The sequence below is a fragment of the Hibiscus syriacus genome, unplaced genomic scaffold, assembly GCF_006381635.1.
Source record: "Hibiscus syriacus cultivar Baekdansim isolate YM2019G1 unplaced genomic scaffold, ASM638163v2 tig00111621_pilon, whole genome shotgun sequence".
NCBI classification, from domain to species: domain Eukaryota; kingdom Viridiplantae; phylum Streptophyta; class Magnoliopsida; order Malvales; family Malvaceae; genus Hibiscus; species Hibiscus syriacus.
The window spans coordinates 2,510,790-2,536,693 of NW_024063138.1; the positions used below are offsets into that span (position 1 = coordinate 2,510,790).

A 25,904-nucleotide genomic window follows, 5' to 3' on the forward strand; every position below is an offset into this window, starting at 1 on the left:
TCGGTACATCTTTAACTATGGAGTATTTTAATGGAGGATATTTCAATTGCAAAAGGTAATTATCATCATTCATTAATGGCAAATTTGAGATTTCTCATTAATTGAATTTTAAATTCAATTATATTATTATTAAGCCATGTGTAGTAGATGATAATTTTAGAAAAATCAAGAATTTCTCTCCATCTTCCTCAAGTGGCCAAAACTCATAGCTAACAAAGGTGAGGATTTTGTTTTGATTTTTAAGCTTTCATGGTTGATTTTTGGATTAAGCTAGTAGATAGAGAATTAATTCTCTTGAAATTCTCTATCATTTGGTATAAAATTGCATGAAAATCATGCTTATATGTTGAGTTTCAAGAATTGGGTGGTTGAAGAACATGTTTGATTTTGAAGAGTTGATGGATAATTTTTATGTTATTGATGTTGTAGATTAATTCGAAAGCATGAATGATGATTAAAATCAAGTGTAGGGGCTTATATGAAATTCGACCATACTAGGGTTCATTGAGGATTGGTTGAATTTTGATTGAATTTGATGTTATAATGATTAGAATATCATGAATTTGTTGTTAGAAGGTTGAATTCATGCTTGAAGTTGAATGGAAATAAAGCCTTAGCACACTAATGATATTTGACGATAGGGAGAAATTATGGGAAAAATGTTGAAAATTTTCCTATGGTAAAATTATGAGACATCGATGAGAAATTGTGCAATCATAGGTATTCAATGTTAACATTTAATGATTGAATTCTGAATTTTAAGTTAGAATGTTGATTTCGGACCAAAGTGTAAATTTGGTAAAATTTCATGATGAAATTTGAATGGACTTGGTAGTTAAGAACTTAATTATAAGTTTGCAAATGTGAAGGCACTGTTTGAGTATGATACTACAATACCGAAAATTATTACTTGAATGCTGATTTTCAAGTTTTTGTTTGGGATCAAATTGCAAGTTGGTAAAGTTAATAGTTGAATTCGAAAAGTCTAAGGAAAATTAAGGATGAAATTGCAAGTATTCAAATGTTAAAGTGTTGGATTGGGTATATTATTTACACGTTGGAATTTTAATGTTTGAGTTGAGATAAGTGAAAATGATGAAGGATCATTTTGAGCTAAATGGAAAAGTTGATGTGAATTTTAAAAAGAATTCATAAATAGTGACTTAAATGGATTGATAATGGAAATGAATATTTATGGAATTGAATAGCTATTTTGAAAATGTTGAAGATATTATAGAATAGTGATTTGAATTTATATCGATTGAGTATCAATTTTATTTTATAGAATTTTATACTATTGAGTTTAGATTACGTTAGTATAATACTAACATAGAGTTTGAATATGTTGTTATGTATGTGATGGCATACAAATTACGACAAATGATCCTAGTGACTCGAAAGCAAGAGGCAAAGCACCTGAGAAAAAGAATATCATAGAAAAGGTTCGGTAGTGAGCAAAGGTGATTGCGGTTTATTTATTTAATTATTCTGATCGAGGAAGACTTACGATAAGTCAAACTCGTGTTATAATTTAAAGTATGATTTAATTTTGATTATGGAATATTTATATAATGTTTATATAAAGGTTTTATGAACGATTTTAGGGTATGAACTGCCCAAGTTACGAATTTTATAATGATGATGTTGGAAGTGATTCTATTTTAAAATGTTTGATTTATAATTGGATAAGATATTATCTGAAAGCCCATTGTATATTGCATTGAGAGTCGTTGGTACACTTGGCATGCCTCGAGGTTGAGTAATTCTGATTATGATATGGTACATTTGTTTACATTATGTGTTATACCGTTGGTGCAACTGATATGATTGCACTTTGAGTGCATATTCTGATTCTAATGATAGCACCTGGAGTACTTAGTGCGCACATTTATTTGATTCGCGTACCTTGCATTCTCTTAAATATACATTGGGCTATGAAAATGAAATATGAAATTTTTGAAATGTGTCTAGATGGAAAAGAACAAGAAATGATTATTATATCTTATACTGATTATCATGGTTTTGATAAAATCATGAGATGATGATATTCAAGTTTTCTGATAAAGAAAAGTGGTTTGAATAAGTCGGTTTGAAAATTTAATGATTTCATTTGAATTTAATTTTTAATGTTTTGAATTATTATGATATTTATATGTTTTATCTCACTTTAGTCTATTATATTGCCTCACTAAGTTTTACTTAGCGCGTGATAATTTTCATGACGTGAAGTAAGGAGCCTCTTGAGCATCTTTTGGAAATAGTACCTATCTACAGTAACAGTAGGACATATGTGATGTTCTCTTGACTTTTTAGTGACATGTATATTATATCTATTTGCAGTGGCGGGACTTGGTAATAGAGTTTTGGGGGCAACTTAAAACTTCAAAAAGTTTAGAGGTTTAAATTAAGTTTTTTAAAAAATTTTAGTTTATATTTTTTTCCCAAAAAATTAGGGTCTAAATAAAACTTTTAAAATTTTAAGAGACATGATGAGAATTTCTAAAAATTATGGGAGGGGACTTAATTAAGAACATTTTAAAATTTTTAAATTTAATTTGAATTTCTAAAATTTTGAGGGGCCAGATTAAATTTTTTGAAAATTTTATAATTTTTTTAAATTTTGGTCCCCCTCTATTCTAGCTTTAGTTCCGCCGTTGTCTGTCTGTTTGCTTTGATGAATTTATTTAGAATGATCTGTAATAGTAAATTAGGACTATTATATTTAGGCTAGCGTTAGCTATATCTGAAAATATGAATGAATAGTATATATATGATATTATGTTTTAAATAGTTATTTAAACGGTTTTTAAATTAAGCAGTGTTTAGGCAGTTTTATATAGTTTATGAAACAACACCGAACTGCCCAATTATTACATAAAATCGATATTGTTATGGATGATACTTTATTATTTTATGATTATACATGATTAATTAAATAGTTTTAAAATTGTTAAATGGAAGTTTTATAATGAAACAAAATTTTAAGGATTTATGTACAAAGAATGTATGTAACGTTAATGTAACATCTTTAACTCGTATTTCAAGATATATACGAAATATGGGTGTTACATGGATAATTAAAGTTCTATGCTGAAAATTTTGGTTTAAGTGACGGAATGTGGATTTTGGATTAAAATGAAAAGTTGTGTAAGTTTAAGGGTTCTATTCAAGAATTTTGAAAAGTTTAGTGGTGAAATTGCAAAGGTGCAATATTAATGTCCTAATTGGGAAGTATGGTGTAAATTATGATTGATATGGAATAAAGTGAATGTCAAAGGACTATTTTGTAAGGTTTTCAAAAAGTTGGATCAAATTTGTAAGTATAGGACAAGTTAGTGATTAAAAGTGAAATGTTGAAAAGTTTAAGGAATTTTTGTGATAAGAGATTAATTGGAGGACTTGAAAGGTGAATTTGATTTAAATATGGTCGATTTTGGTTTAATGAAGGAAATTAGTATCGAACGTTCACTGATCATATTTTTATAATTTTATAAGAATTCAAGTTTATTATTAGTTCAAGTACTAATATATGTTTAAAATTTTATGTCGGAAATTGATGATCGTGTAGCTTGTGATCGTAACCAAATTCAAAGTGAATCAAATAGGGGGAACAAAGTATAAAGGTGAAAGTGATTGTAGCACTAAATGTTAGTGAGGCACCATGTGAGTGTATTTTTCCTATTTTATATATGATACGAGGACGGTTTGCGATGAGCCAACCTTGAATATTTTCAAATGTAAACAATTTAAATTATTTTATGATATTTTATATTGATTTATTAAATAGTTTTTAAATGATTTTGGGTATGAATTAACCAAATTATTTTATACAGTATTTTATTTCATAGCATATGAATATTTTTAGGTATGAACTACCCAATACTAATTTTATGAGAAATGATTTATATTCGATTATGGGATGCTTTTATATGCAAATGAATATCTAATTTGAAATAAAGCCCAATTTGAAATAAAGCCCAATGTATGTGTATAGAGATTTTTAGGTACAAATGACAAGTCATGAGGTGAAGTGATTATATGATAAATGTTTATATGACACCTATAGTGTAATTCTACGAGACATTTTTGAGTGCAATACTACGAAATATATCTACGATGCACTTTTAAATGCATATAGCGCACACACTCGAAGAGACTCACATACCTGATATTCTCGATTAAGATACATGGGCTATGATTTAAATAATGAAAAATATGAATTAATACAAGTTTATATGGGTTAAATACGAAAAGCACAAGTTATACGAATTAGTAGCTAACAAAGGTATTATGAGATACTTGATTATCTTATATATGTTTTACATGCGAAATATTCTTGAATAGTTTAATTTTATGTGTTTTACTATTATTTTTACATAATACAATCTGTTTTATACGTTAAAATTTTCATTTATGATACTTGGTTGACTCATTAAGTGAAAACTTAACGTGTGAGTGTTTCACACGAAGGTACAAACTAACGAGCAAAGTAGAGAGTGCAGATTCGTTACCAAAAACAGTAAGGACATTCTGTTTTGTTATTTTATTAGTTAGTGACATGTATATTAAAGAGGTTTTAATTGCTCTGAAATATATATATATATATATATATATATATGAATTATATAATGGGTTGTAACATAACATCTAAAGCTATTTTAAAATAGATAATATTAAGTACTATTATAAATATAAATAAATAGTTTAGTATTAAATTATGTTTTAAATATTAATTGATTGATTTTTTTTAAAATTAGGTAGTTTTTGACAGTTTAATTTATGATATTGAATAGTACATAACTGTCAAATTGCTATATAAATTGTATTTAATTTTGACATTTAAATATTAAATTATGATTTTTATGTGATTATTAGTTTAAAAAAATGCGTTTTGAAATTTTAAAATAACAAAATTTTACTGATTTTCACATAGTAAATGTTTTATACGATTGATATAACATCCTTGACTCGTATACGAGTATGTATATGAGTTAAGAGTGTTACTGATCTAGTTTGATATAAATGGGAAACCTTAATTCAATTCTTTTAGAGAACATGACAATGGATAAGAACTTGCCAGATCCCAAATCAAGCCCAGCTAACCATAATATTGATAGGCATTCAAAACAAAAATGGACTGTGACAAACTTTTTATGAGCATTCAAATATGTCGGCTGGGACCTGGCACCATTTACTCAGACATCACAACATGTTCACACTCTCATGTTCAAAACCTTATCTATATAAAGTTCAAACATATATCCTGCATGATACAAGTCGAAACTCATTCAACTCAGCCAAGCGAGAAGTGAAATCAATATGTCTGGGTGTCCTCCTGGTAAGGTTAAGTTTATTTAGGTTGCTTTTTCTTTACTTTTCTGGTTCAGTTGAGTTTAACTAAGCACTTGTTTGAAATGCATAGGAAAGAACTCGTGGCCGGAGTTGGTCGGAACAAACGGAGAGAGTGCGAAGACAACGATCGAGAATGAGAATCCCGATGTGGCCGCCATAGTGTTGCTGGATGGAACTCAAGTCACCACCGACTTCAGGTGCGATAGGGTCTGGGTTTGGGTTGATAGAAACGGCCAGGTTGTACGTGCTCCTAGAATTGGCTAAGATCCTTTGCTTATATATGGATTGCCATAACATAATACATAATATATAATGTAATAGCTTAATGTTGGTGATCTCATTGAAATAATCAAAAGTATGTTAATGAAGAGAACAGCACCGTTGTGTGAACATGTTCTTCTCGATCTTGTTTCTAATAAAATAAAATTCTGATTAGCCCTAAAACGACACATATCTCAACCGTGAAATGAAGCTTTTGGAACGAAACCTGTAAAAGCAATATAAAGAACGGAACCTTGTACTATCTTAACTTCAAAAAGGGTCGACAAAAGCCCTGCTTTTGGAAGACAAACCCGCAAGTTGAAGTCTCAGAAACGTTTTGTTATTTGTTATTAGAGCTGCATAGAGAGGCGTGTGCTAGAACCTATGAAAGGAATGTAAGCAGCAACGTTAACATCTCTAATCTTTTATGCACCTTAAGATCTCTAGAAGATTTAATAGCATTTTTATTATAAACATTGTTGAATTTAAAAACTTTTTTATTAGAGACATCGTTGATAAATTGCCGTTGCACTATTGCAAGTATAATGGTTAATTTTAGAAAGTGTAATGGTTTTTTTTAGAAAGTAAATTACGTTGTAACAATTACAACCATGGCCACTTAGTTTTTCAATCTATTCATCTCGATCGAAACTTGGTACCAATATTAAGAGATACTATAGAAAGGATAAAACCCTCTTGTCTCTATTCACCATGCTTCTTCCTTCTTATAGAAGCTGAATACTTTTGACTTCGATCATTCTTGTACAACTGTTGTGCCTCGTTTGTTTTTATAACAAGAACTTAATAATAAAATCCATAATAATATCATTACAAAATTTAAATCTAACTTGGTAATTTCATATATTCAGACACATCCCACCAAATAATTTAATTTTTATACAAGTCAAAAGACGAACAATACTTGCAAGTGTTTCGTTGGAATCCAAAGAGGAAGAAGTGTATAAATCACATAAATTAACCACGAGATGAATTTGCGGCTCTCCGCCTGAGTCAATAAAAGGTGAACCAACAAAGCCCCTTATGATATGTTGCCTCCGTCTGTACAAACTGAAGATTCCATTAGAACTCTCCCCTCACTGGATTGATACTAAGAATATCATAGAGATGCCTTCGCAGTTTGCGCACTCAATAGAACTGTCCGTAAATGTAACCTCTCACAATAATGAGGTGTGAAAGGGCGTATGGCTATCGGCCCAAATCAATAGAAGGATTGCGAGTGGCAGCGTATATAATCTGCAATGAAGAATCCATGGCCAAGGGCATGCCATATGCATCTTCTCTGCTTGCACCACTGGTCACGTTAACTATTCCGTTGGAAAACACTAGGTAAATTACATATTTAGTCAATCAACTATTCATGCATTTCTATTTTGGTCAGTTAACTATTTTGTTTTTCAAAATCATTACTAAATTTAGTGATAGTTTAATTTAATTTCTTAAATATTTTAATTTCATATAAAAATAAAAATACAGGAGAATCTAGAGTAAGAAACGTGGATAAATTTTAACATATGAAACAATAATGGAAACAATAAAAATAGCAAACCTGATCTTCTTCGTCTGCGATATCACAACTGCAAGAACCAGATTCAGATGCCAATTTTGGAAAATGTCTCTGTTTTTCAAGATTCATGTTTCCTGGAAATAAATCCTCTTAAGAGTATTAGGATAGTTGTTCCATAGACAAAAGGGCAGACTAAAAATGCCTTGGAACATAAAAACTCATCAAATTAGCAGAACGGGGGAAAATCGTACAAATTATAATAATAAATAAATCAACCCAGCATGGAAACCCAGACACAAAGTTCAACCTTGGGAAAATGTTTAAACAATTGACAAGCAGAAGAGAAAAAAAAATGTTCATATAAATGGAAAAATAATTTTATGAACGCAAAAGCAAAGACTAGACTCAGGGGATAGAACAAAATTAAAACAAAGAAAAGGAAAACGCTAGCTAAAAATCTTACATTTAACAGAAGTATAATGAAGAAAGTAAGAAAGAGGGGGGGGGGGGGGAGGGGAGAACGCTGCAGCGTTTGGTAACTAAGAAAATGTAGGAAAGGAAAATCAACTTTGACGAGAAAAGGAAAAGAAGCTAATAATCAGGAGTTCATTTAATTTTTGTTTTTGCAAGATAAATTAACAATGGAAAAGCACATGTGGAGTTTTAATAAATTAAAACAAAACGAAACAAAAATTGAAGAATAAAAAGAAGAATCCTTCTGCCTCGGATTCCTTAACGGCAAAAACAAGCGAAAACACTCAAAATTACGTCAAAAAGAGAAAAATGAAGAGAGAACCTAACCTCTGAATGAAGAAGGTGCAGTTGAAGGAAGTAAGTCCGTTAAATTTTAAATTCTTAAAATGGATAATGACTCATTCATATTTAAATTTATTAAAATATTTATGATAATATTCATGATAGTTTAATTTAACATTTAATATTTTTTATTAAAATTTTAAGTACAAACAACTAAATATGTTATTATTTACGTTATAATATTATTTATTATTGTACATTAAATTTATGTGTTGAGTAAAAAAATATATGATATAAATGAATTATTATATATTATAAATTTAAAAAATAAATCTAATTGAATTGGGTGACCGAAACAAAACAAAACTTTAAATTTAATGATGATTTTGAAAACAAAAATAGTTGACTAACTAAAATAGAACCGCATGAATAGTTGAATGACTAAATATATAATTTACTCACGTATTTTTTAACGGAGTTAATATATTAAAACAACTGAAGGTACGGTTTAAATTTCATGTGCAAAATATTTCGAAAAATACTTTAAGTGACAACGCGATACAAATAGTATATTTTAAGATACAACGATGCATTTAATAAGCCTGTGAACAAATATGACTTCTTTTCAATTTAAAACCACTTCTAGTAAAAAAAAAATAGAATTATTCCAACAGCGATGGAATATGTATATATATTTTTATTCCTTCTCCAATTCTGTTGAAGTGTGTATGTTCTTTCCTTAATGGTTCCACCTACCACCAAAGTATAGAATATGAACACAACTAATATTTATTTAGAGTGATTATAAAATAATATTAATTTAAAAATAGTAAGTTGTAAAATTTAAAATATATTAATTTAAACTATATTTAAATTCATTAATACTATTTTCTAATATTATTATACTGTGATATATTATTTATGTTAAAATTATTATTTTATTAATTTAATTAAATAAAATATTTTTAATATTAGTTTATATTTTTAACATGTTAATATATTAAAAAATGTATGCAAAATAAGTAAAGTATAATGATTTAATAAAATAATTTATCTAATTATTTTTTTTGAAGATTATTTAATTAATTAAATAATAATAATTTTAATCATGATATATACTTTTAATGATTTAACTTATTATATAAAAATAAAATATAATGATTTATCTAATTTCACAATGACCAATTAATTGAGTTGTTTATCTGTTAATGGTTTATGTTATAAGGCAGATTTAACTAATCTCACTTGAATGAAGTGGGCGAGGAGCAAAAACGTTGGGTCTATCGGGCTTTTCAAACCATGGGCCATGGCCCAACTAAATGCATTGACATATTTGACAACAAATAAAGCAGGCGTTTTTCTCGCTAAGTCACGTGACAGTGATTCCTTTTATTTAATGGAATGGGACCCATGACGTGGCACCCGTATATGCCGACAATTCTAAGAGATAAGAACCCAATTAATGAAAACAATAGTAAAATAAAACCCTAACATTTGGACAAATCTGAAAGCCTAATTCTTCTCTGCTGAAGCTGACGAATCTTTCTCAAGTTCAGAGGCAGTACTTCCCTGTTCAAGTAAATTTTTTTTGTTCTTTTTTATTTATTGGGCTTCGTACCGGCTTTAATTTTGCTCACCGTTAAAGCCTTTGACCTTTTGCAATTGCTTCTAGATTTGGTAAATGGATAGAGCTTAAAATTTCGTTAGAATTTTTTTTTTGTTTTATTTGATTATTGGAATGAGTTTTTAGGACCTTCTAGTTTTTGGGAATTGAATGTTGAAAACAATCCGCTAAATTGTTGCGAAATTTGTCGAATTGCAGGTTAAAGCTTTTAATTTAGCTGCTAGATATGTTTTGAGTTGAACGGCACTGTTGATTGTGGTTTAGGAATTTATAGGTTTCATAGCACAGCTGTAAGCTACTATGTTATAATTGGGGCTTTCTTTATATAGTTCTGAACGGTGATATATAAATGGGTGAAAAGTTTTGGGCACATGAGGAAGATAAGACTAAGGTGGAATCTGTTTTGGGTACTGAAGCCTGTGATTATTTGATATTGTTGGCTTCTAAGAACGTGCTGGCGGATCTCATATATCCACCACCCAGTTATTTGGGTCTGCAACAAAAGCTTTGTGTCGTCGTTGAGAGGTTTAATTGGAACTATGGGATTTACTGGCAAGTGTCGAGCTTGAAATCTGGTGGATCAGTCTTGATTTGGGGTGATGGACATTGCCGGGATCCTAAGCTTAGTGGAGCTGGTGTTGATGGAAAACCGGAAGGGGTTGAGAAGATAAATGAGGTGCGAAAGCAGGTACTCCAGAAGCTTCATGTATGCTTTGGTGGGTCGGAGGAGGATAGCGGTGTTGCTAAGTTGGATGGCGTATCGGACATGGAGATGTTTTATTTCACGTCGAGGTACTTCAAATTTCATTGTGATATATCGTATGGTCCTGGAGAATCTTACAAGTCGGGCAAATTAATTTGGACCTCAGATGTGAATTCTTGTTCAAATCATTATCAATCGAGATCATTTTTAGCCAGATCTGCTGGATTGCAAACAGTGGTGTTTGTACCTGTGAAGTCTGGTGTGGTGGAGCTCGGTTCCATTAAGTTGATTCCTGAAGATCAGAATATTGTGGAGATGGTGAGTACTGTATTCGGTGGATCCAGTTCTGTGCAGACAAAAACAATTCCAAAGATATTTGGACATGAATTAAGTTTGGGTGGTTCAAAGTCTCAATCGATTAGTATTAACTTCTCTCCAAAAACGGAAGATGAGTCAGGCTTCATGTTGGAATCTTATGATGTTCAATCTCTAGGTTCCAATCAACATTATGGTAATTCTTCTAATGGATGTCAAAGCGAAGGCGATGCAAAGTTGTTCCCACAGTTTCTTGTTGGAGGTCTGAATGCACAAGCGAGAATTTATAGTTTGGATCACCCAAAAGATGACTCGCCGTCTTTACCTGATGAGCGGAAACCAAGGAAGAGGGGAAGGAAGCCGGCCAATGGGAGAGAAGAACCATTGAATCATGTTGAAGCAGAGCGACAGAGGCGGGAAAAACTTAACCAGCGGTTCTATGCATTACGGGCAGTTGTCCCTAATATCTCTAAGATGGACAAGGCATCTCTGCTTGGTGATGCTATTACCTATATCACCGACCTCCAGATGAAGATTAGGGTATTGGAAACTGAAAAGGAGACTGTAAACAATCCGCAAAAGCAGTTTCCAGTGCCTGATATAGATTTCCAGCAAAGGCACGACGACGCAGTCGTGACAATGCGCTACCCTTTGGATGCTCACCCGGTTTCTGGAGTCGTAAAAGCTTTGAAGGAAAATCACATTACAGCACAAGAATCCGATGTTTTGATGACAGATAATGACAAGATTGTCCACACCTTCACCATTGGAGCCCCGGGTGGTGGTGCCGAACAATTGAAGGAGAAACTGATGGATGCTTTATCTAAATGACATTCAGGTAATAGTTGTATCGATAATGTACACCTAAGGGAATGCTGTGCATCGACTTGTAGAAAAATGGGATTCAGTCGTGACTAACAGGTTAACTAGCGCCTCTGTTTCTATGAATGATATGTAATGTAGTACTTTTTAAATAATTTGTACCCCAAAAGTGCATGGATTAGATGCACGACATGGGAAATCTTTAGGGCTGTTCATTCGGTTAAAACCAAATCGAATTAACTGAATTTTTTTTTCGAAAATATTAACCGAACCGAATAAATTTCGGTTAATTCGTTTAATTTTCGAATTAACCGATTTTTTATAAAATTTTTCTAATTTATATAAAAATAAATGTTTTTTAATTCAAAAAAAATTATAATTAATTTAAATAATATATAATTATAAAATAAAAATGTCAGATAATTTTTTTAATTAATTAATATTGATTTAAGTTTAAAAGTTATTGGATCTTAAATTATTAATTGGGTTTTAAATGGTTTGGGTTTAGTTTATATGTTATATATAATATATATAATATTTTTTAATTAAAAAATAGTTTATAATTAATTTAAATAAAATATAATTATAAAATAAAAATTTTATATAATTTTTTAAATTAATTAATATTGATTTAGGTTTAAAAGTTATTGGATCTTAAATTATTAATTGAGTTTTAAATGGTTTGGGCTGAGTCTATATGTTATATATAATATTTAAAATTTAATTTCGGTTAATTCGGTTAATTAACGGTTAATCAAATTTTAAAAATTTTCTTAATCGTTAACCGACCGAACTAATTCGGTAATCGAATCGAATTAACTGAATTAATTCGGTTAACCGAGAACTAATTCGATTCGATCGATTAATCGAATTAGTTCAATTATTTGAACACCTCTAGAAATCTTAGCTTGTACCTCATGTCAAAAGACTTCCTATAAGAAATTTCATAAAGGTTGTACCCTATTCAGAACTTTATTGGTTTTCTCCTTTTTAGTAGCTTGGATCCGACTTGGAACAACGAGGCCACTGGATGGGGAAAAGTAGGTAGCAAAAGACAAGCTTGTGGTGCCATCACTCCCCTGAGGTCCGTTGAAAGGGCCCGGTCACAATCCGTGTACGACCGTCATCTGTAAGCTGGGTGGCATGAATATAGCCGGTAAAGTTATGCACTCTTCTACAGCATATTTGAGTGTTGTCGACGAGTTTGGGGTGGCTTCCACTGCCAAGGTGGCTCATGATCAAAACATGAGCTCTTAATGGCTTACAAATTTAGCTAACCAAAAAAAACAAACAAACAAACAAAAGGTACATACTAATGTGGTTAAAATGATTCTGCTTTTTCATGAACTTGTAAAATATTTTTCTTTATTTTAGTTCTTCGGAAGCCTCACATGCGGCAATCTAATATAAAGCTAATTAAGGATATTATCGGTTTTATTATTATTTTTTAATAAAATCGGTAAAAAATTACTAGAAACATTATTATTTCTACCGGTAAAAAATTATCAAAAGTATTTTTTTAAAATAATTATGAGTAAACATATAAAAAAATTAATTCAACTCTTAATCTCACTTCTCTTCCAACTTTTTAAAAATTCTTTAGCATTGTGATGTTCGCTTTTTTTATTATTATTTTTGTCTTCTCCTTCATCCATACTCATTACATGTGAATATATACACTTTCTTTTTCTCATTTTAAATTAATTGATATTCTTTTAACAAAATAACTTCAAAAGGGAAAAAAATAAAAAATATGTAGAAAATAATGGATCAATATATAACATCGACTCTGTACAATCTTTATATATCACCATGAATTAGATAATAATATATTTTCAATTTTTTTAAATTAAATTCATTTAAGCTTATTGTGGGTGATATTTATCATCTAATTTACTGATGTGTAGAATTATACACTATTAATGCATCAAATATTTATCCAAAACAATTATTTAAAAAAAAAATCATAAATGAATTTGTTGTTCATGTCATACATAATTACCAAATGTAATTATGTATTATTATTAAGATGATACAATATTTTTGCTTAGAAAAAAAAATCTAATGATAATACTGTGAGAACCACAATAACTTTTTTCCCTATTTATTTTAAGTTTTATTTAATACAATTAAAGTTATTTAACGATTTCTTTTAATAATACTAGTATTTTAAATTGATAACTATCTATTTAGTGCATCATATTCATACAGAGAAAACTTATAATTTTTTAACCAAATATAATGGCTTACAGCGGTATTCTCTGTATTTGTGTTTTTAAATTGAAGTGTATAAATTATTGAATGTTAATTGTTAAAAAAAATCAGCAGCATCTTCAATTTTCTCCTTGGATATATAGACATATTTAGTTACAAAAAGGAATTTGTAATGATTAGAAAAACCATAAATTTGGTGGAAATTTAACAGTGCTGCCATTTTCCCGACGTATGTAACCAAGCAAACCTGCCCTTTTAACATATCTAACCTACTCTCTTATATAAAAATGTCGGCCTGCAAACACACACAATTTACGAAAAGGACTCAACTTCAATCTGCTCGTCATTCTTCTTCTTTCTTTCAATTCTCATTACATTTAGGCTGCTCCATGCCATACAGATACATCCAAGAATGTATATACACGCATGATCAATTCCAAAAAGTTGAGAAAATCCAACACTCTTGAATGGCAGATTTTGTTTTTCCTTTAGGGTCTGGTTTCTGGGTTTTGTTTATTACTAAAGTATTTAAGGTGATCAAAGCAAACTGTGATAGCAAATGAAGTTGTTAAAAGATAAGTGTTTCCCATTAATTATGGTGGGAAAAAGCTTATACTTGAGGACAAATGCAAAATACAAAAATGCATTGTTTTCCATCATAAAATATATTCTGCAGGAAGGTTCCTGCATCTTTCCTCACAGGCTTCATTATACCATCATAATTAAATCATGGTTTTATTTATTTTTTCCTGTTTAATGCAAAAATTTTGCATAAGCATGGACTTGATGGACACATCTAAATATAGCAGTATTAATTATAGATGGAACATTCTTTGGTGCTAATTGAAAAACATAAATGGAAAGAGACTAACTTATAATTAAAAGTTCATTTTAAGTACTGAAATGAATTTTTAACTTTGGAAATGTTAATTCTTGATGATTTACCTTTGTGTTGTTTATAGTAAAGAAAATGGGAATTTCTATAAGTTTAGTATGATAACGTACTTAACACACAAAAATTAGTAGTTGGCCGGAGAATTATGCTTTTAATGTGAACAGGTTTACCATTTAATTTAGAATCATTATATATAATATTAAAGATTGAATTCGGGAGATAAAATTTGTCTGCCGGCTAACAGAAAAGCCCTCACAGCAAGCATCTAAGAGACTTTCTCTCTCAGAGAAATCTTGTTCAAACCCAATGCCTATGTCCTTTATTTGTCTCTTGTCTATTTCTTTCTTCTCATCCTTTTTCTTCCTTATAATACCCCATCTTTTGTGTTGCAGTACTGAACATTGATCTCTCTCTTCTTACATCTTAATTCAGTCTTTCCATGGAAACCAACCATCACCTCGAAGATTCCAAGAGCTCTAGCGAGGAGACCGATCAGTCGGACGACACCGGCACCGGACAGACCTACGAGTGTGTGTTTTGCAAGAGAGGGTTCACGACAGCACAAGCCTTGGGAGGGCACATGAATATCCACAGGAAAGATAGAGCCAAGAACAGTCGGCCTAGCTCGATTCCTATAGTTCGCGAAGTCATCAACGACGAGAGTTATTCGAGCCTTAGATCGTCGTATTCGTATCCGCCGATCCAAAGCTATCAGCCAAATTATGTAAGTTATCAAGCTCTTTTCCCAGCTTCATCGGGTTGGGGTTTTAGACCCCAACACACACACAATGGGAACGAACTGTTTGTCGAAAATTCACGGCAAATGAATCCGTTAAGAGTCAACGAGGATTGGCCTCGGAGTCTCAACTTGAGAATCGGTCCTTCACATGTAGACGATAATGAAAACAAGAAGGCTGATGGAAGTAGTCAAGAGGATGAATTAGATTTGGAGCTTCGATTAGGTCAATATCCATAGTATATGTTCATATATGTTTGATAATTGGTACTACTAAGAATCAAGAAATTTCCTCTCTCTATATATGTACAGTATGGAATATTCTTTATGAAGTAACAGCCAGGTAGCTAGGAGAGATATATATTTGCTGATATGGGAAAAGTTTAAGAGAGTACCACATGAAGTTGTTTCACCCACAATTCCCACATCGATCAATAAATGTATGCGTACCAATTTCGGCCTATTTTAGGGTGCCAAGTAAGAAGTATAATGAGGAGAAAGAAGAAGAAAAGGAGTTTCTTTTCCATGCCTAATGCTTCAGAACTTGGATTCTGTAAGATCTTCTTCTTTTATATTCTATGTGCTCTTTTGCACTATCTTGTTTTTCTCCCATTTGAGTACTTTCTGTATTTTCATGTTTTAATGAAGTTGAGATTATTAGCAGACATTAATATGGATGAGCTTGCCTATTGACTTGTGAAACCCTAATTTACTTTCCTATGGTTTCCCCAGAAATCATTCATGTAGTGGTTTTTGTTGAATGTGAAAACCCCCATGGTTTAAACAAAGATTTTAACATCAAATTGAAATGTTTTCCTTAATCATAAGAAAATTTTGGTAAAATATAATTGGAATTTTAAGCTATTTTTATGAATTACTATTACAATGGCCGGTAGAAAAAGATTGATTCTCAGTAGGGTTTTCTATAACTCCTACGTTGGATTAAACTTAAATCTGTTGTTCATGAATTAGGTTATGTTTTGGATGCATTAAGCTTGTTTTTCTGCATCAATTAGTGAATTAAAACTAGGCAGACAGTTGAGTTGCATGACCCCATCATGGAAACATGCCCTTTCATCTCAAGATCTTTTAAAATATCTTCTACTATTTGATATTTAGTTACTTACCTTCGTTCTTATGCATTCAAACGAAAAATAAACACTATTTCCTTGTCTTGAAGTAGACAATATACATAGAAACATATATATAAAGGATATGTTATCTTTCATCAGATGATGTATGTTCTTTTTTCTTGTATGTACATATGCATGCATGTATGTTCTTGCATTTCTCATCGATGGAAATCACTTATTTTTAGCTAGTGGGTGATCATTAATCCTTCTAACATTCATCATGAGAAGTAGCATATTTTCATGGAGCTAAAGGTTCAAGTAAGGAAAAAATAAAGATATCTAATTTCTACTTGGGCCATATTTTCATGGCTGAGTATTAATAGGAAACCTTTCCTTGTTTAACGTGAATCCCAGTTTAGAATTTCTCGTTCAAGAATGGTATTTCTCATTTGATTACTCCCATCTTGTGGTGAATTTCACAACAAATGTTCCTAGACAAATTCTTTTAAGACCATGCTTTCGCGTCGATCATAGACTGGCTGTCTCCAACAATAAATCATCATTTCTTGCCAGCTTATGGAAAATCAGGGGATCCAGTAGGCCGCACATCAAGAATGTCGTCTCATTATTTTGTTTGGTTTCTAAAAACAAATTCATGAAAAATAATTTGCGTTTCAGTTTAATTGGATCATGTGCAACCATTTGCATTATATTTGCACTGATCTGACAGCTGCAAGTCATTTCCATCTTTACAGTCAACTTTATGTCATCAATTCCTCTAGTAAGGTAGGGTGAATCAATGGGATGAACAGTGGAGATCTCTGGTTTCTAAAAACAAATTCATGGAAAAAAATAGCATGCATTTTTACCCTTAACTAGAGGCCCCATACTATCTTCTACGATTCTCTCACATTGCCGTTAATTATTTGATTTCTATCATTGATTCAAACTTTACCGTGTCGTTACAGTAATTATAAGATAATATATATTTAAATTTTTTCTTTGTCATTGATAATGCACACAATCGCCATGCAAACACATCTGCTCACATTCGAGGCTTTTAAAGAGAACAATACTCCTATTTATCACTAAGAGCATTCAATGAGTTCTTACTTTTAAATAACTTTGAAATAAAGAGACTATATAGAGAGAGAGTTTAGGTTCGATTGAAATGTTGAATTGCTTTGAAAATGTATAGAAAAAGCCCTTGGCTGCGATTGAGGGACTTGTACAGCAAAAACAGCAGTTTGCGACAGGTTAAAAATTGGACCTGGGAATGGAAAAACATATTGTTGGGTGAACATTTACTAATTACGCTTTTAAGTGGAGAAGGTAAGATGGTTTCGGCACAGGGAGGAAGTGTACCTTAAGTGGCAAATACAGAAACGTGGGAACAAGTTCTTATGACTATAAGTTACAAGTGAACAAAACTTTTGTTAGCAATTTTAAGGGTAAATTATATTTATAACAAACCTATATATCATGTCTAAAATGAGCATTTTATCTTTAAAAAAATAACTTTTTAATAACAATCTCAATCAAACAGTTAAATTTTAAATTGTACTTTTAAAAGTTATTTTCTACAATACTTTTAAAAGTTAATTTTAAAAAATAATGCCAAACTAACGCTTAGATGTTTACATTTCTGGGGTATCTTTAGCCATCTTCATTCACACTTATCCCTATTCGCACAATCGGTTCCTTCCCTCTTTCCTTTCTTCTTACCGACTATTCGACAACTGCTATGCATCAACCTAATCTATACCCTTACCTATTACCAGTTTCATAGAACTAAATCAAACTAGCAGCAAATCACATTAGATAAAATTCAAAAAAATAAATGAGGAAATAAAAATTAGCACATGAAACTCATCATTCTGTTCCCGAGCTTTCGAATGATCGGAGCCTCATTAGAAAACTTGAACGATTAAAGGTTGATAAACAACGAGAAGAGCATAGCTTGAAAATAGGTTGACCTGACGATGGAAATTTTAGATCGAATATGGGATGATTTTGAGTTAAAATGGTGGATTCGAAAGGCTTAGGGTTTGATTCAAGTGATGGTTCAACCATAAAACGAAAGGTTCTTCGGGGTAACACAACAAATAGAATCTCTCTCTTGGGGGTCGACAGCAAATATAAGTAGAATCAGTAGGCGTGGACACTGGAAAATACAAGCGATGATCCTTGCGGAATTATTGGGACGGCAAGCTTTTGAAATTATCTTATAAAAATTGAAAAAGGTTTAATCAACTTAAGTTCCGTGATTGAAGGTCTGATGTGATTCTGGCTCAAAATTCACCATCCAAACCTAATTGCTTGAAAGCATAAGATATGATGAATCATGAATATGCTTTTCAAGTCTCAAAATCCCATTGACACAGGTACATGTTAATGATCGTGCAGATTACTTATACCGTAGATGCAAAAAATGGATCATTCACTGCTATCAAAGGCCAGTTTGTTTCATATCACATCGAAACATCTTTATACAAACATGAGAAAATATCATACATGTAGGAAGCACATTGTTTACAAGTCACCATGTACAAGAAGGAAAGGGTCTTCCAAATTCTCATATAAAGCTTGCAGTTGTATAAAATACACCACACCAGTTACCTAGTAAGATAGTATATCACAAGGAAAACAACCACAAAAGATGCCACCAGCGTAAACATTCTCCTGCTTGATTTCGTCTCGAACACCTGAAAGGCATATCAAATTCATTGTCATGGCACGTACAATCGATGTATCGAACAGAGACGCAGATCCACACACGCTTATTAGAAGTTATGCAAAGACACAGAAAAGTTTGCTAGTTCACATACCATCTTAAACTTGTCCATGGTTCCTGAGAGTATTCCCCTCGATGAATCCATATCATTTCCCTTGTTAAAAACCATGTTGCATATATTGTCATCGGCAGCGGCAAAAACCAATTCAATTTAGAAGAATATAGTCTTATTACTGGTGCATACATACCATACGATCCAGCATGCGATTGTGGCTATCCACCTCCTCGTGAATGTCGCCAGAAAGCTATAGAGATGACATGTATCAGAACATGCTTGCATTGATCAGGAAGTATTATATTATGATTTCCTAGAACAGGGCAGTGAATCAGGATTCAACCTGAAAATCTACCCCAAAACATGCTCGAGCCATAAAACCTGAATGATGGAAATGCCTAGTCATATAGAACATAGATTTGTGCAACAGACTATCATATTTACACGAGCATAATGCCATTAATAAAAGAATTGAGTTTCAAGACTGAAATAGAACAAAAGGGAAGGCAATGGAAGGGAAAGGAATTGAAGAATGTAAAAGGATCCTTTTATTACAGGTAATTACAAGATTCTAAAATCCCATTTATCCAGTTTATTGACATTAATTAAAAAAAATCTACAACACTAAGAATCTGCAATTTATCATGTAGTTTATGGAAGCAAGTGAACAATGCGATTAATAATGGCATTAGCGGCAAAGATGATACTTACTCTCTTCACCAGATTGACTCTGTCCTGCAATCCTTCCATTGCTCTTTCATTTTCATGCTCATCTATTTCGTGCGAGTAAGAAGACGAGGCTCTTTTTCCACCTTCCTCGATGCCATCGAAAAGGGCAACCTTGTTGTTACGCATGTCCCTGCACACATGCATATCTCATTAGATTGCCAGAACATTAACAAAATGATAACTTCTTCAGCTGGAGGGTGGAATATATAAACCGAAGGCATAATCAAGATTAATATTCAAAGATCATCGTAAAACTTTATCTATAATAAGTAGAATGCAAGTTCAGCTTTAAAAGAGAAATTCAAGATCTTGATACAACAACATCACAACAAATCGAAGGCATAATCAAGATTAATAATCAAAGAGCATTCCATCACTTGATATTAATAATTAGATTGCAAGTTCAGTTTTAAAAGGGAAATTCACAAACACCTTCTTCGGATCACATGTGAATTATCCAGAAACATATAAAATTTATATGGAATGGGACAAATTAATAGGGTAAACTTCCCAAATAACTGATCAGATGCTAATTATTTACAAACAGATCTAATCAAGCAATTTAACGCAACCAAACCATTGGGGTTACCGTAAAATAGAGATTAAACTGACCGTCTAGGATTCATGTTTCTTCTAAAATGTGAGAACCAAATCCCCTTTTAACCTTCTTCGAAAGAATCAAAAGCAAAGTCTTTCTTGACCTGTTTGGGTACTTCCAAAATCTGTACTGATTCAAGAATTGAACGAAATTAGTTAAAGAATTGTTGAAAAACAAAAATTAGAGAATGAGAAAGCGAGAAAAAGGGTAATCGAAAGTGAAGAAATGCAGATCTGCGAGAGAATAATTAAAAAGAAAGTGCGTTGAAACCGGAAAGATTACCTGGTAAGGCTACGGTAGAATAGAACCCAAAATTTTGTTGAAGAAGAAAAATAATACTTAATCAGGAATCGGTATTGGACGTTGCAGGATTTACTGACAAAGCTTTCATTTGCTATGGAATCTGGGATCTTTTCTTTGTCAAGAGATTGGGAAGATAAATATAAACTAGCAAAGCAAATGGGCTAAAAACAGAAGCCCAACAAAAGAAGTTTCTTTGGGTTAATACTGGATAGTTATATTATATTATTGTTAAGGCAAAGGGTAAACTATACGTATGACTATTTAGCTATAAAAAAAAATTAACCGTCGATTTTTTTCAATTTTATCATTGAAAATATTTTTTTACTGTTATTCCTTCTATCCATCCACATGTCATAAGGGATGAAGATGATTTTAATTCAAATGTATATATATTCTACATAATATTATTTTTCCCTTATTTTTTAATGCTTCTGGTTTTAAGGTTTTGCCTTAATGAATTCAAATTGACTCGCGTTGCACATCTGATTTTGGTGAATGAATCTTCCAGCAGGGATCTTCTGCATACACTAGACCTTGAACTCAAGACTTTGCTTAAACAATATAAACTGTTTACCACTTGAACAACCCCTTGAACAATCCCTGTTGGTAATTTATTTTATTAGTGATGGTAATGCCTAACCGTATAGAATTATGTTTGACTCAAAATAAATAAATGTATTTAATTGTATGGAGACTTATTTCTATTGTCAATACTAGTAGTTACATTTACTGGCTCACATATATTTTTCTATAATTCTAGGTGAATATAAGATAATATTTGTTCAAAGACTCTTAACTATTTGATAATAAATGCCTACATATGTGTGCTTGAACCTGAGGTCTCAAAGAATAATAAGAATCCCTTTACCATTAAGATCGATTGGTTCATGCACTCACTTGCATATAGTTGAATTTACCTGTGTGCTTCTTGTATCCATTTATTTTAAGCAGTCCCAATTTTGTTTCGCTTGCGCATTGGTGTTCTCATGGTGAATTCAGAGGCAATTTCTCATTGTAGGACTGATACTTAATTACCTTTTTTTCCTGTTAAATACTGAAGGTTTTATGCTGTTTTCTTATGAGATCTTCAATATGTAGGCCGTAGCTCTTGTTATATTTGTGAGTTGCCTATGCAACACCTAGCTTGTAGCTGGACATTTTCTCCTTGTGTTGTACCATTATGCTGTGGGTGAATGCCATTTTCATTTTGTACTACCTACGTCATTGTGACACGTTCTGAAAGTTAGATGCTATTCTAAGGTACAAAGAATACTGTTAAATTTTGAGAAAATGTTATTGACTGCTTCACTTCATGGGTACGAATAAGATACCAATGTATTTTGTGCTGTCGCATGCAGAAGGCAGGGAGTTGGAGTCAACTTGCTCAATTATTGCTCTAAATTTTGTTCATAAACTAATTTGCATGTACATATAATTCATGTGAGCATTAATCTATAGTCATTTTCTGCTTGAAATGTAGGTGAAAATGTTGGAAGCTCTGTAATGTAGGTTCAATTTGCAATATAAAATTACTGCAACTATTTGTTACCTTCAGGAATGGACACTTGAACCGGAAGAAGTATTCTCACTTGAAGGAGGAGGAGAATTTGATAAGTTGGCTCCTTACAGAGAAAAGCTTAGTAACAAAATGCTTCTGTGGCATGGTAAGTGGGTTTTTTATTTGCATAGGATATGAGTGCTTCACAAATCGCTACAAATAATTTGGGGCGATTCTACTGATGCTACAGTTTTTCAAGATTATGAGATATTTTCGTATGCAGGTTCTCGGCTGACAAATTTTGTAGAGATACTTAGCCAGGGACTAAGAATAGCTCCTCCAGAAGCTCCAGCGACTGGCTATATGGTTGCATACAGGTCATACACATTTCTTTTGCAAGACAAACATTTGTAACACTTTTGTCTTCCATTTAGGCAAGGGGGTTTACTTTGCTGATTTTGTTATGCACGTCAAAGCCTTTGGTAAGTAAAGGAAAAACAGTTGCTACTTTAATCCATTTCTTCTTTGATTTCATCTTACATGGTGGAAAGAAATGATGGTGCACAACTGCACATACCATTATTGGTAAATAATTGCAAAATCGAGGTGTTAGCCGTGACTGAAAAAAAATTAGCTGATCCTTATTCCCATATGTAATGGGGTAAGGGGAATAGCAGTGACTGAAAATTTTAAATAAATAAATTGACCCCGAAATAAAAACTGTGTCGTGGATCCCTATATTCAGCAGGTTAAGTCGGTCGAATCGGGAATCCCCGCCTCTTGAAAATACAGAGAGCTGAAGGTTAGGTTAGAGTCACCTAAAGGTAGTACTTGCTTATGGTCTCAGCATCCACCTATTAATGATATTGAACTTGTTAGTTTGCATCATTACATGTGCATGGATGACTCTGTAAGTTGACTTGAACTACAAATGCTGGTAACATTGACTGGCTAGAAATGATTTTGCATTTCTTTGCATATGAATCATAAGCCTGCTTGCTGGTGTGGTACGGTGGCAGAAGCTTAGCTAGCAAGGAAGTTCATATGACACAGTCATGTATGATATTTAATGCAAACAGCCATCATCCTCTGTAAGGGAGTGACGAGCTTTAAATCCATTAATGCTTTTCAGCCGCCACAACCACTCCATATTTGCAGTGTTTTGGGTTGATAGGGTTTTCTTTCTCGAACCTATTGATTGATTTTAGTATTTAAAGAGAATGTCTTTTTTAAAAGATTTGAATTCCAACAGTCGAGATTACCAATCAAAACAAAAGAAAATGTTTGAGTTTTCCTTTGCTGCACAGGGCTCTAGTTTTGACTCCACCATCTATTCAACGCGTATTTGCTTTGTTAGACTTTTGGCTTTACACTTTCAATGCATAATGATCGGCCTTTGTTGCTTCTGTAACTTGGCTTATCTCTTTCTCTTTTTCTAATCTGTCTTCAAACACCATTAAACTACTGCAGTAAAAAGAAAGGGAAAAAAGTCGTAATTCACTTAGTGGTTGTCGGTGGGGTTTAACGGCAGGTGGCAATCACAAAGCGACAAACAGCAGCAGTTCCAACGTGCGGCGATCGGCGGAAAAATATAAAACAAATCGAAAGGAAAAGTCCCAGCTTTCTACCAAAAAAATCAAACTTCAAATGTGTTAAACAAATGTTCAGATAATGTAAACCCAATTTTAAATCATATAGTAAAACATTAAATGAACAATCCCCATAGATCCATAGTAGCATAAAACCATCATTAAATGTTCCTTTCGAACCCTACATAAAGGCCTCCAGTGTCCCCCCATTCATCACTGTTTGTGCCCTGCAACAGCCCCCACTTTCACCTAGCCCCCCTTCCACAAACCCCATTAATTGTAGCACCGTTTCCTAGTGTACTCGTGTGCTTCGAAAGATCTTTAAGATTATTCCTCTGAATCCATCCCCTTTGTTTCTCTTTTATCTTTCTGACATGGCATCCTCTGGTTCTGTCACTGGCTCCCCTTGTGGTGCATGCAAGTTCCTGAGACGAAAATGCGCCTCTGACTGTATATTTGCTCCTTATTTCTGCTCGGAACAAGGCCCCGCAAGGTTCGCCGCCATCCATAAAGTCTTCGGTGCTAGCAATGCCTCCAAATTGTTGCTGCATGTCCCTGCTCATGATCGTTGTGAGGCGGTCTTCACCATTGCTTATGAGGCTCAAGCAAGGATTGGAGATCCTGTTTATGGTTGCGTTGCTCATATTTTCGCCTTACAACAACAGGTAATAACTAGATTCAAAGGCGGACCCAAGATTTTATGATAGGAGACCAACTTCTAGGATTTTTGTTTATCTAGCTTTAAGAGCATTTCTAATATTTTTCTGGGTTTCATTTCATAGGTGGCGTATCTACAAGCTCAGTTAATGCAAGTGAAAACTCAACTAGCTCAAAATGCTATGAATTCACATCACATGGAGAATCAATGGCAAGGAAATCTTTGTGGTATTGTGCCTTCCTTTACTAGTTATCCAACAACCTACGTGAACCCCATTTCTCCACAGAGCTCACTCGAGTCGGTTGAACTCAACAGTGGTGATGCCATGAAAACGCAAGAAATACAAAGCAGGGAGGAGTTTCATCCCCTTAGGAAAAGACCCTACAATAATGATCTGGGTGAGCTTCAAGCACTCGCCCTTAGAATGATGAGGAACTGAAAATAGACACCCTTGTCTTTTCTTCTTCTTCTTTATGGAGTATGATTCTGCTTCTGTTCTGATGCTGATGATTGTATATACGGAGACTGTCTCCGAGAAAAATTAGTAAACTTTCTGGTCAGCCAAACAATATTGTCGTTTTCCTCTTTGTTTGTAATTTATGGATCACTGGGATTAATTACTGATTAGATGAGTCACCAACAATAGACGTAGCACTTATTGTTGATAAAGGTTGGAATTGTTTAGTAGATAAAATTTAATTCCAAAATTTTGTTAAATATTCCATTTTCAGTTTCTATTTTCAATGAATTGTAAATTTTGCTAAACATTTCTATGAAAAGGTGTTAAATGTTCCAAACATAATTTGCTAAGCATTTCAATAAAAAAATGTTTAAAAATAATTAAAAAATATATATGTTGGTTTTCATTTTCTTGAAAACATAACTAACTAAAAATTACATCAATAAATTATTAACATCTACTTGAAAAAATATTAACCATAAAATTAACTTGTCAATCATCTTCTTAATATCAAGTAATATTATGATGATTATTTTAAATCGTTTAAAAAATTTATGAATCTTTATTTTTTGTTTGAATGGGTCTAAAATACCTTATTTATTTCGTGTCAATTAGCTTTGCATTCATGATTAGGAGGGGTGCACACCCTTACTAGGACCCACCCACCTAGGGTTTATGTTCTAATGAGTAGGTTTACCTAACATAAGCGTTTCTTTATAATTTTTAATATATAATAATTCCAATAAGCCACGGCCTTGTATTCATATTTATAGACCAAATGTCCCATTGATTGAATGCAAAACCCTACGTTATGAGCTAACACCCTTTCTTAACTAATTTAATTAACCATACTATATTTTTTAACTAATTTAATTAATCATACTTATCTTATTTAAATTCAAATATTAATTAAACTCATTGAGCAATCTTAGTGATAAAAAATGTTATTCAAATACTAATTAATCACTCTTAACCAATGTCTCAAGTTCGATCCTTGTATGTAG

At 32.3% G+C, this 25,904-nt stretch overlaps 4 protein-coding genes and 1 long non-coding RNA gene across 5 annotated transcripts; 4 read left to right on the forward strand and 1 right to left on the reverse strand.

Moving 5' to 3' along the window:
• The first annotated feature begins 9,378 nt into the window (after positions 1 to 9,378).
• LOC120166101 (transcription factor bHLH3-like) lies at positions 9,379 to 11,459 on the forward strand. Its single transcript, XM_039175464.1, has 2 exons — positions 9,379 to 9,471; positions 9,717 to 11,459. The coding sequence occupies exon 2, from the start codon at positions 9,868 to 9,870 to the stop codon at positions 11,365 to 11,367; it is 1,500 nt and encodes a 499-aa protein (XP_039031395.1). The 5' UTR covers positions 9,379 to 9,471; positions 9,717 to 9,867; the 3' UTR covers positions 11,368 to 11,459.
• Positions 11,460 to 14,705: 3,246 nt separating this feature from the next.
• Positions 14,706 to 15,803, forward strand: LOC120165972 (transcriptional regulator TAC1-like). The gene has a single exon (XM_039175398.1). The coding sequence runs from the start codon at positions 14,907 to 14,909 to the stop codon at positions 15,441 to 15,443; it is 537 nt and encodes a 178-aa protein (XP_039031329.1). The 5' UTR covers positions 14,706 to 14,906; the 3' UTR covers positions 15,444 to 15,803.
• Positions 15,804 to 18,715: 2,912 nt separating this feature from the next.
• LOC120165885 (bet1-like SNARE 1-1) lies at positions 18,716 to 20,794 on the reverse strand. The gene is made up of 6 exons (XM_039175316.1): positions 20,675 to 20,794; positions 20,407 to 20,516; positions 19,777 to 19,924; positions 19,259 to 19,315; positions 19,105 to 19,164; positions 18,716 to 18,981 (listed from the first exon to the last, which is right to left on the reverse strand). Exons 2-6 carry the CDS (start codon positions 20,418 to 20,420, stop codon positions 18,892 to 18,894), a joined length of 369 nt encoding a protein of 122 aa, XP_039031247.1. The 5' UTR covers positions 20,421 to 20,516; positions 20,675 to 20,794; the 3' UTR covers positions 18,716 to 18,891.
• Positions 20,795 to 22,254: 1,460 nt separating this feature from the next.
• Positions 22,255 to 22,655, forward strand: LOC120166011. Its single transcript, XR_005519892.1, has 3 exons — positions 22,255 to 22,359; positions 22,477 to 22,559; positions 22,633 to 22,655. It is a non-coding gene; the product is annotated as an uncharacterized LOC120166011 (long non-coding RNA).
• Positions 22,656 to 24,156: 1,501 nt separating this feature from the next.
• Positions 24,157 to 24,879, forward strand: LOC120166052 (LOB domain-containing protein 16-like). The gene is made up of 2 exons (XM_039175437.1): positions 24,157 to 24,447; positions 24,565 to 24,879. Exons 1-2 carry the CDS (start codon positions 24,157 to 24,159, stop codon positions 24,877 to 24,879), a joined length of 606 nt encoding a protein of 201 aa, XP_039031368.1.
• Positions 24,880 to 25,904: the final 1,025 nt, after the last annotated feature.